General features: G+C 40.8%; 1 protein-coding gene across 1 annotated transcript; it reads left to right on the top strand.

Annotated features, from left to right (window-relative positions):
- Window positions 1–8,973: 8,973 nt before the first annotated feature.
- On the top strand, window positions 8,974–9,968 carry MELLADRAFT_110016 (uncharacterized protein; the record flags this gene model as incomplete). The annotated part of the gene is made up of 4 exons (XM_007413995.1): window positions 8,974–9,026; window positions 9,113–9,288; window positions 9,451–9,497; window positions 9,708–9,968. The coding sequence occupies 4 exons, from the start codon at window positions 8,974–8,976 to the stop codon at window positions 9,966–9,968; spliced, it is 537 nt and encodes a 178-aa protein (XP_007414057.1).
- Between the last annotated feature and the right edge of the window lie 2,080 nt (window positions 9,969–12,048).

The following is a 12,048-nucleotide window of genomic DNA, read 5'->3' as shown; positions in this document are numbered from 1 at the left end:
CATGTGTAGCATGAGTTGTCGGGCGAGTCTCAGAAGATATAACCAATATATGTGAGCCACTTTTGCCAATCTGTTTTTTGGATAAAGTACACTGGAAGCAAGCCTGGCTCGCAGCGTTGCGCAGCGCTGAAAACACTTAAATTAGCAGCGTAACTTTATTTGAGGGGAGGCAAGATGGGTAACTTTAGCGTAAGCGGGGGCAGGATTTTCTGCGGATTTAGTAGCTGAAAGCGCAGTTGTCCTCCGCACCGTTTCGCAGCGTTTCAGGCAAAAAAAACATTTTTTCCTTTTCACCATCACTTTGAGAAAAAAGAAAAAATGGTCGCGCACAAGTGGTTTGAAGTATAAATATTGTAATGAACTAGCATGACATTAAGTCGCCTTGAATAGAAAGATAACAAGTGTACTACATGATTTAGGTTCAAATTCAGCTGCAAGTATTTTACAAGAAGTTCAATTAAGAAAGCAGTTGGGTTAAAAAGGTTGTAGAGATGTTATCGATCCACTTGAATAGTTCAGATGAATACAAGATTGAACACTTAATCAAATTCGAGATGATTCAATAGCTGGTATCGATGATCATAAAGATTAAGATTGTTACTGTTCATCAACTTAAAAACAAGGTGATTGAAAAAGTGAAGATCAACACCTCTGCTTCTTGGAAAGCTCCTGATGTGAATCGTTGTGCCATTGAAACTATCACTTTATTGGCTGATGAGGTCATTGCTGATGCATAGATCAAAATCACAGTTTCGATTTTTCGCTTGTCTAATACAGCATTAAACTTGAATAGAATAAAAAACAAGAAATCAAAAGGAATCATGCAGATTTAGTTAATGGGTTTGTTATTGGAAGGTGCATCTTGAAGGGGGTTTCTGAGGTGTTGTGAACGATTTACTTACTTTCTCATGATTTTAATTCCCAATGTTGTTTCATCTGTATAAAATAGATAGATCCTTTCATCTGTATCAGGTGGTTGTGCAACAAAAGTTAAAACTGTTCGACTGTTAAAGTCGAATCATCCATTTGTTTTGGTGAAGAGAAACGTCGATCAGAGATCAGTTTGAGTTAAAGAAACTTTTTTTTGTGGTCTTCATTTTGTGAGGGGGAGAGGGTTATTACTCTACTATTCCACTTGATTTTTTCCGCATTCTGATCTTCAGTCACTTCATATCCCTTTAGTTTGTTTAATTTGGAAAATCAAGAGATGGAATCAGTTCAAGTGAGGTTTTCAATCAATTCTTTTTTTGAGAAAGTAAAGAAACTGACTGTATCTCTAAGTGTTTGATTTTACAATCAACTCAATGATCATGAGACTTCTCTATCTTAAATCAACATCATTCAATGGTTGAAGCTGTCGGTTTGTTGCACGGTAGAATGAAGTGAGAGAGAAAAGGGGGTTGACCGTTGTAGTCTAGAAGGGTGTCGGATTGAGTAGATTGATCACGATTATGTGATTTGATTTATTTGTGGCTGGCAAATAGCGTGTGGTTGAAGATAGTTGGCTGACCCGGCTCCAGTAGCTGGGAGCGTAGTTAAAAAAAGCTCAACCCCAAATCCGAAGCGAAAGACGCTGCGCACGTGACTTTGACTATCCAGGTAGTTAAGCGGCAGCGCCTGGCGCAGCGCTTCGCCGCGCTGCGCGTTCTTTGTTACGCTGTGAGCCAGGCTTGCTGGAAGCAAAGAAAACTTTGCCGCTTGATGATCTTTAGGGTCCTATGTATGTGGGACGGGCACAGACATAGATGCTATCTACCAGTGAAAACTAGTCAAGTGAGAAAAGAAAAGTGTGGACCGACATTTTCTATGCCACCCGGGCTTTTCTAGTCTCATGAGAAAAGATGACATTTTTTGCAGTGTATAATGCAACCTTTGACGAGTTTACCAAACGTCTTCACATAAGGGATATCTATACATACACACACGGTGAGAAAATTTCTCACCGTGATACAAAAGTTGCATATGTAACTTTATGCAACTTTTGTTACCAAAGTGGGGTGGTAAATATCTATCATCTTCCATCTCATCTTATGTACTAGTCTATTTGGAAAAGATACAGCACATTAGTCGGGGCTGGCGCAGTAAATGTGTCGTATCTTTTCCGAATAGACTTGTACATGTATTTATTCTTTCTGATTACAGGCTGCGTTCAAAATCCACATACAAGTCCTGTGGGGTATGCTGAAAGTCAAGTCCATCCCACCACCTGCCGAACCAGCCAGCATGCAATTTTTCGCTGCCTCATACAATGATCTCGAAGCCGTCAAGAGGGCAATTGACAGTTCCGCTACCCCTCAACTTGTGGCCTTGAATCAAATCCAAACTCTGTGGGACACCACCATGGGTCAAATCCAAGTGGGTCGTGGGATGATTGCATTGGATCAACAAGCAATCCTCACGATTCACGGCACTCTGTCCAAGGCCGGTCTAGCCATCTGGGCGCCTGACTTGACACAAAGCCATGTTGTGCTTTACAATGCGGCTCATCAATACATTGCAATTTCTACCTTTCGTGACATCTCAGTCGGGCCTTCTTATTGGTATCTCCAGGTCAATCCAAAGTTTGTGGACAACATCTCAACTCTCACCATGCACTACAACCACTATGTTCATTTCCTCTTGCTTGGGAAATTTAAGAGAGAAGTCAAGTCTCCTGGACGCTTAGCCAAGGTCGAGGCCATCAAAACTATCTCTCAACGTTGTAGAAGGGTGAGTCTTCTAACCTTTCGTTAGCAAAAAAGGTTCCTTTGATATGATTCATCAAACTTGGATCAGCTTGCCAAAACTTGCCAGGATTTTTCCAAGAAAAACAACCTTTCCAAGTGCTACAAGCTTATCTTGTCCCAACCTTATGCTCACAGTGACGATGAGCTTGACACCATAAACGGTGTCTATGTGATCAAAACTCTCTCTTATTTCTCCGCCAACGCCAATAAGTTCTTTTGAAGATTGGATTCCATGATGAATCGGGTCAACAACTCTGCGGGCAAGGCTCCTCAGAAGGAACCTTGATTACTACCAATGGAGCCTCAACCTTCCCAATTTCCAACTCCACCATTCCAACTTCCTATCGATTACTACAAACCTAGCTGGTTTAACGCTTTGGCTCCTTCTCAAAAGGAAGAGATGGTCAAACAAAACCAGGTGGCTTTGCTACCTAATGCCATGGATTCTCTCATTCCGCCCCCAAATGCTCACCCAGCCAAGAAGATGAGCGGCCGCGATTTCAACAAGAAATATTACGATTGGTTAAGTCTTCTCTATCAAATCAACTGTCCTGCCGGTGACTCCGATTCTGACAACGGTGACGGACCTTTACATGCTAATCAACCTATACATGAAGAAGACATGACCGATTCTATTGACTTACAGGCCCCTAGTGAAGGAAGCGATGAGGAGGATAAGTCTATCAACAAACTCTACTTTGCCTCTGGCGACTTTGGAAATCTGTACGAAGAAAGTGATGAAGATGGTGATTGGACTCCTCAAGAAGATGAAGACAAAGATAGCAACGTTGGTCATTGCAAAGGCAATCACAAAGGCAAGGAGAAAACGGTTCTGTTTGATACCATTGGTGATCAGCCTATGGAATGTCAAGATTAGTCTTCATGGGGTCCCTTTTTGTTCCTTTTTTTCTTGGTTCTGTCTGTTCTCATTCCATCTCCACTGTCCCAATCTTGTCTCTTTTGTTGTTAACTGTCAGTGTGAGATTTTATCCCTTGTTTCATCCCTTTTCTTTGTTTGATGCGACGAAAGAAGAAAGTGTGCGCGTGATCTTAATGTGTTCTCTTAACGTTACGTGTTTGTGTTTGAAATGTATTTGATAAATGCTAAACATTTCATCAAATTCTTCCTTTCCAAACCCCATTGGGATAAAGGGGTCTTGTCAACTCTTGACATTCTACCCTTATGTGATCTTCTACGATGAAAAAAATAAAACATTTGCTATAAAAGCAGGCCTTGTGGCGAAGGTATGCCTTGCTGTCCATTTATCGCCCCAAACCATTACACTCATCATGCCAAGATCACACATCACATGGGCTACCTTACCCAAACATATCCTCATTGACATATTCAAAAAAGTTCCAAATGGTAAACGGGGATGGAATCAAATCCTACTCACAAGAGTTTGTAAACGTTGGTACAAAATCGGTAACCCAATGTGAGTATCATGTCTAAGATTAAATGTTTGAGTACATTGCTCACAAGTGCTTGGGCAGATTCTGGAAATTGATCCGAGTCTATGGCATAGTAGCCTTGATTCAACTGAACATGGTGGCTGTAGCCTGTCCAGACCTGGCTGTGTTGAACAAATTTCTTTACATATATGATACCAAATTTTTTTCCCACATCTCAGAAGATTATTGGAACTCTTTGTCGGCTGAAGAAAAAGGGCCCGCTGCTGCATTTGTTTGGCCCTCAGGTTTTTATAATTTCAACTGGATTCCCAACGGGTCCGCCTATCTCAAGCGTTAATCACGTATCATTTGTATTTCTCTTATGAAGTTGGTAAATAACATCACAGTTGTTCCCCCCTTACCAGACATGGCAACACACCTAAACAACACGCAAGTAAGAAAAAGAGAAACAAAACCAGAGAAAACAAAATAAACATTTCAAAGGTCAATAGCTTTGAGTATGATACCGCCCCTTGCCAAATTAAATACATGAGCAGGTAATATGCAATAAGCAACCACCGCTTTCACATCCTTGATGTTAAGAAAAAAGGTCACATCTTTCTTTACCTCCCCTACAACACATCCCATGATGTGAAGGTAGTACCAAAAGTTCCTTGATAGGCCCATAGTCGATTTGGGGTACATGTCAAGGATGGGTTCCACCAGAATAGCCTCTTCAACTCCACCTGTTCCATTGTCAAACCGGTAAACCTGCTTAACCATTGCAAACTTCCTTTTATTACTGCGATCCAAATACATCACACAGTTGTTTGGCTTCTTTGGTGAGATTCCAAACACTTTCAGACCGTTCTGGACTTTTACTGTCATTGTTGATGTGGCAAACGGCAATAGCACTTTGGAGCCGGAAGGATGAGGTGCGTCGTTATAATTTCGCAAGTTGGGCTTAGTCTTCTTCAAATGTTCCAGGAGTTGATCATAAAGAGTTTCATCAATGCAAATTGCTGCTGTTTCAACGTTTTGGTTGAGTACTTCCCGTTCCGGAGGCGGATGATCTTTTGTAAATCTTTACAGGGTGCATATCTGTTTCATCATAGTCCCATCCATTTGATCTGAAACACGCAGATCACGACAAGAGTATCAGTTACTAACTCATATCCGCTTTTTATATACCTGATTGACTTACGTAGTAAATGGGTGGTCTTGAACTTTTGTAACATCCCATTAATCCGCTCCCCTGCAAACTCCGAGACCCCCATTAAAGGACCCCAGTACATCATCATATCAGGGATGTGCAGCGCGTAGTGATGATTAGGAAGCACATGGAGGCTGTTGTACTGTTGAGCCAAGGTTTTGCCGTAGATCTGGTACATTCGGCGAAATTGATCAATCTTGTACTCTGTGATGGTTCTTGACAAGACTAATTGAGTACATTTAACCAGACTTGCGATGTTGCGTATGATGGTGTGACGGTTCAAGGTTACAGGAACGTCCTCAACATCAAGCACCAGAAGTTCCAAGATGACCAATGGGATGACGTAAAGAAACAATGATTTCCACTGACTCGCCTTCAGTTTTCCGTGAGACACATCACCAAGGTGTTTTGGAATTCTTTCTACACCCAATGGTAATATGACGTGTTGTAACAATTTCCGCAAATCCATTAACTCACGTGTGGAGAAGAGGCTCTCATCAGTGTCTGCCTTCAGATCAAAATCGTCTTCCCAGGAGTCATTCATACTAGCATTCTCACTTTCACTATCTAAATCTTCATCTTGAATCATTTTTGCCTGACGAGAGGGAGTTTTCGATTTTCCTTTGAACCCCCAACGATGCCTGCAGTGATGTTGAAGAACTCCTTCGAGCCAGTTGTGCATGATACCCACTGCGACGTGATCAACTGGATGTCGGTAAGGTAGGACATTAAGCGCCGAGTGTTGGATTCCAAAATTGGTCACCAAGTCTTTCTTTTGATTCAATGTAGGAGCTTTGAGCCATGCCTCAGCGTGTGCCAGGACCTCTTTCTTTGTTCTCTTCTTACCGAGGAAGAGATTAACTCTTTCGGAAGCAGTGCAGTGACACCACGAGCAGAACTGTGCGGCCAAGTGTGAGGCATAACTGGCACACTTGTGAACTGCTACAATATCACCAATAATAACCAGCAGTCAAGCATGCACCATGCGGCCTTCAGGAAAGTTGTAAGTTTTGATTTTCACACCTTCCTCAAGAGTTAATAAGTTGTCTATTAAGGGTTTCATCACATGCTCTATTGTGGTCATGTTGGGTTTGTGTGGTCCAGGGATGATTCCAGTGACACAGGTGTTCTCGATTAGGTTTCTTGTTAACGGTGGAAGGGACGGAGAAGTCAAAGCCATGACCCCCAAAGACTCCTTTTTGCCAGCGATCTTGTTCCCGCGCGGGTTAAACCAGTCGATATAGAGATCGAAGACTAGATGGAGTGAGGTTGGATCGGTAGTTTCATTGCTAGGCTGCTGTAAAGATTTCCAAGCCGGTGTTTGTTGGATATTGTACCATTTGTCGGTTGAACTCGCGGCAATCTCTTTGGTCCACAAATCAAGGCCATCTTCTGTGCCTGGCTTACTGAGAAACCACGACAGCCAAGATATGACTGACTGAGTTGTATAAATACACTTTGGAATGTCGGCATTGATCAGATCTTTTGCTTTGATTTGAGAAGGCTTCTTATGATAAACTCCGTTATCACAGATTGGGCGAAAATTTGAGGATTCTTTAAAAAGAGCTTGATTGCAAGGATCCGATTTGATACTTGCCTTGTAAGTACAGATTGATGGACATTGACGCGCAGGATAGATTGTGTAGCAAGTTCGGCAGCAGATACTTTTGGTGAGGTGAGGTGAAACATCTAGTTGCTTCATCGCAGTTCTGATGTCCTTAGGAATTATTTTGGAGACATTTGTTTTGGATGAAAGATGTCTGGAATCCTTGATGATCTCTACCACATAGTCCCTTGCTGTTCGACAGTTCTCACGACTGATCCCACAGTGTAAGTGAAGCCAGGCCAAGAATATCACAACAGTTCCTATCAAAACTCATCAGAAGATGGGTCAGATGGAATTGATTTGTTGGAGTTAGAAAAAGCAAGCTACTCATGTTCTTCTTTTTCACCATGAGTTTCATAGTCTTCACTATTGCTATTGCTCACAGCATCACTCTGAATGCTTTTGTCGGTATCATCAGACTTGTCATCATCTTCCAAGTTGAGATTCAGGATTGCTTGTCCGAGGGCTTCTTGAGAGTTTGCGTTAAAGTTGTCCGCTTGATGCTTTCAACAAGTACAATCTGTCACGTAAGTTCCGTTCTGTGCCTCTTGTTTGTCATTGGTGAAAGAGTTCTTGATACAGTGGGAACAAGTGCATATTACGAGGGTGGTCGGTGGCATTTGGTGAATGGCGTTCTTGGTAGGATGGTGGTGTAGTTTTGAATTAGGCTGGGTTGGATGAGCAGTTGCTGGTCGACGTCTGCCAGACGGTTGGCTTCATGGTTGACTTCAGAAAACCCGTGGCATACATCAAGCCCGGGTGTGCGTACGCCAAAGCTAGGGTTGACGTCAGCAACGGGGCCAGCCCGCGGCTCACGTCAGGTTGGCGTGAGCCTGGCGGGCGTCGGGGCTTTTCCTTCAGTGTCTGGAGCCCTTGTGGCTTGTCTAAGACCACATGACGTTGAGCCTCTCTAGGGTGCTATGGATAGCCTTTGTATAACTTGAAGTGTACCCCTTCTTTTTTCCAGTATTTTCAGCACAGCCACGTGTAAACACAAACATTTGCATTTTTTTCCTCATTTCAAGAGTCTCAAAACAATTGATACAAAAAAAAGACATAGCTTTGCAAAACAGAAAACATGAAATATCAAAATATCAAAAAAACTAGAAGACAATTGAAGATGATAAAGGACAAGAATATCATCAAAGTTTGAGATTGAAATCACATGGTCGATCCCTGGATAAGTGTACAAGGGCTCTGCTTCATGTAGAGGCCTCTGCAACAAACATTACCCACCCTATTCAAATACGGACAAAATAGACCTCCAAGCTGAAAATCAAATGACGAAAAAACTTATAAGTTATGGTAAAAACGAGGTAGCTAAGAAACCGTGACTTACTGTGGCACCAAGACAGTGAAAGAGAAGAGAAAAGAGGATTGAGAGCCAATTGCACTTGGTAGTGCAAGATTGGGAGATTGTACTTCTACAACTAAATGATAAAGCTACTTCAGATCAAGGCTACATAGTAAGAAGATAATGGAAAACATCTTACAAAGCGGTGATCTGTCCAAAGTGGGGTCCATATAATATAACAGGATATCCCAATAGATTCATAAATTTTCTAAGAACAAGAAATTTGTGAGGTTGATTATTTTACGTTGGAGGGAAAAGATGGGATTGGCTTACTCAAGTTTAGAATTTCCCCACTGGTAACCATACAAATTACCTTTATTACATATTTCACGACCACACCCAAGAAAAAAACCAACAACGAAATATGAACATAAAGTGAAGACATGATTTCCTTCAATGTTTGGGAAGGAACGGTTGGTTCCTTCACATAAATCGATTGCATTGTCGACTAAGCCTATCAAAATGATTGCAAGATAAGAGCCGGACCATTGGGAAAGCACGAATAGAACTGCAATGAGAAGATAAGACCTGCCCAATACCTGCAAGAGATGTAGAAACATAAGTCTATTAGAAATTTAAAACAAGATGATAGATACTCCCTAGAAAATTAAGTAATTACCTGTCGGTAAAAGGTAATTGTCGGGTTTATGTGGAAGCTCATACTAATAGCCATTAGTACAAGATGGCGACAGGAGATGAATCCGAGCCATCTCAAATTTCATTCAAAGAAGCCTGGTTGGTCGGTTCAAGCAGAAGTACAAGGTCAATAAGTGAAGTTGCAAACAAGTAGAGAATCACATACACGTTTTTTTCTCAACTAGGAAATGCAGGCCTAAGAACATGGATATTAGACCCTCCATGAAGATGCGTTCCATTGTACCAAATAACAATGATTGTGATACTCCATGGTTATCCACTGATTCTGAGAAGAACCAATTGAGGCATATGCTTGAATTGCTTTTGAAAAATTTGGACAAAGTCGTCTTGAAGCCCAAGAGTAAATGTTGAAGACATGATCCCTTTTCCTCAAGATTCACATTCCCACCAGCCTCCATAGCGTCAATGCTGGCAATACCAATTGAATTCCGGTTAACGATATGGAGACTTGATGGTATAAGATTGAATTCTGTCAACTGGTTTGTTGAGATATCCCCCTCAGTATTTGCTGATGCTGTTCTTTGGCGTACTTCTGACATTAGGATTGAAGTGAGTTTGTTGCTAGGTAAGGCTGGATCGATGAAAGTTTGGGAAAGTAGTGGATCAATCAAATTGTGGGAATAATTTGGTAATAGTAGTGTCAAGTCTTGACTCTCTATGTATCAATCAGATGAAAATTTAGAGGCAAAATAGCGTTCAGAATTTATTTCACAGGCAATCACATAAAATTCAAGAACTCACTGTGTCATTAGCTCAAAGATAGAGGATGTGTCTTCAGGGCGTTTAGATTTAGAAGTTGTGATCATGATTGCTGGTGGTAGTGGAATCTCAGGGCTTGTACGATTGGCAGAGATACATTGGGCAGTTCGAGATCGAATGGCAGCTGATTGTTGGTTTGACAAAAGGATGGATGGAGGCCAATATCTACTTTGTGATGGCCGCACTGGCAAGTTCCTGAAAACTGGAAATATTACTGTTGGACATGATTCTATTGTGTCCTGGGCCAATCAGGACGCTTAGTGTTGATAGAGCTGCAGGTCAGCTCTAGTCGCTTTACCCGGTCAAAGAACAAACCAAACTGATACCAGCATGACTATCAAAATATAAATACTTGAAGTTTCATGTCCTTTAATATCCAACCTTCCTCATACCATCATCAAAAACCACTTCACTTATCTCTCAGCTGACCCTTTTTTGATTTTCGTCTCATCAAAATTTAACCTCTTACTCCATCAATTCTCTCAATTCTCTACAACAATGCCCTACCCCATCCATCATTGTCAGTGGAACAGAGTAACGGCAACTATCCTCATATTCACAGGTATCGCAGTTTGTATATGCTCTGCCGATACCATACTCCCCCCCAGTACCAGTAAATAACGCTTTCCAACATCAAATCGCCTCCTTCATTGTTTTCCCCTGGTTATCAATTTGCTAACATCTTTGACTCATTAGTTACAGATTTTTTTCATCTACCTCCACAATCTGGATCCTCTCCTCCAGTGGTCCTCATGGTGAGTGAAGTTCTACTTTCACAATCATTCTATTTGAAAGTTACTGAACTCTATTCCTTCTCTAGACTCTCGGTACCACTCTGTAGGTTTCTGGCATATGCACTTCATTGCACGAATCAAGCTAAAGCACACTTTCTGTTTCTTGCATCCATATACAGGCTCGCATTCATCTATCCTGTCATGCTGGTCTTCATCGGTTTTTATCATCTATCCCATCTTTTGAGCACAACTATATTACATATCATCTCTCTATATGTACTATACGGCTGGAAAGGATTTGTCGATCCTATGTGGCCACTCAGGATGTTAGTCCTCCATGTACCACTGATAATGGTACGCTTTGACCGGTTACCAATTACTCTAGTATCCTCAACCCACTCTTACCAAGTTGATTTTTCATTCAAATAGGCTTTTAACCTACTTCATAGTGGTCTCACTGGACGCACACCGAGTGAAATGCAAATGTATCGGGATTTTCATGAGGTCTTGAATCATTTGGAACAACATGACATTGTTGAATCGGAGAAGGAAAGGAATTTGATCGATTTAGCTTGACGGATAAAACCAACATATTCTCCACTTTTTCCTGCAAACTACCCTATGACAACTTCTTTGTATTAGTACCTGATAGTGCTTTTGTAGCAACATTTTTTAAAACTTTCTTCAGCCGATTTCTCTTTTTTTTAAAATTTTATCATTTTTGATGTTTCCAAACTAGTCTCCTTAATCATCTAGACTCAATTTCGAAATGCAAAGTAGAACGATTTGGATTGAACTTCGTGAATGACTTTGATTGTTCTCGTTTTTGAGTTCTTGGTTTTATTTTTGTGCATGATCAAACTTCTACATTAGAACAAGGTCAAGATCAAACATTGTAAGTTTTTGATTTGATCATCATCATTCATATTAAGAGCGAACCATCAATTCAAACAAAACTCGAAAAAACCTCCACTTTTCAGCTGGACAACTGGGAGTTTTTGCCTGCCGAAGTTTCGCCCTCGGGAAGATAACTTTCCAACCTCACATGTATGATCACTATCTCTTTTCTGTGACGTAATGAGTGCTTTACAGTATGCAACTGCTCAGTGATTCACGCTTACCACATCCCCATCAAACCAGAAGTCAATAATCCATCTCGCCATCATATCAAATCAATCATCATTGGAAGAACAGATTTATTAACATCATCATCAAGTGAACTACTTCACCCTCAAAATCAAATCACCAGTCAGACTTCTCATTTAAATTACTTATATTACTATTATTAATAATATCAGATCAATACTATCACATCCAAATATATTACTTATTTTGATCATTAGTTTATCTTTCATTTAAAAGTTTTGAATAATGGATTTTTAACAAACAAAACTGATTCTAAACTCATTGAACCTCAAACTGTTTACCCTGGAATTGGTATTGGGAAACGTTCAAAATCAAAATCAAAATTTCATCTTCAGTTGGTTTTGTATGCGAATTGATATAGAAAGTCTACAAGAACCTTTTCATCCAAATGAAGTTGAACCACAATTTACATGAAGAAGTTGAAAGTTCTATTTATCTTTATTAGGACCCAATTTAACTGA

The sequence above is a fragment of the Melampsora larici-populina genome (assembly GCF_000204055.1).
Source record: "Melampsora larici-populina 98AG31 unplaced genomic scaffold MELLAscaffold_40, whole genome shotgun sequence".
Lineage (NCBI taxonomy): Eukaryota > Fungi > Basidiomycota > Pucciniomycetes > Pucciniales > Melampsoraceae > Melampsora > Melampsora laricis-populina.
Note: the sequence above shows the minus strand (reverse complement) of the source record. Positions and strands in the feature narration are given on the sequence as shown.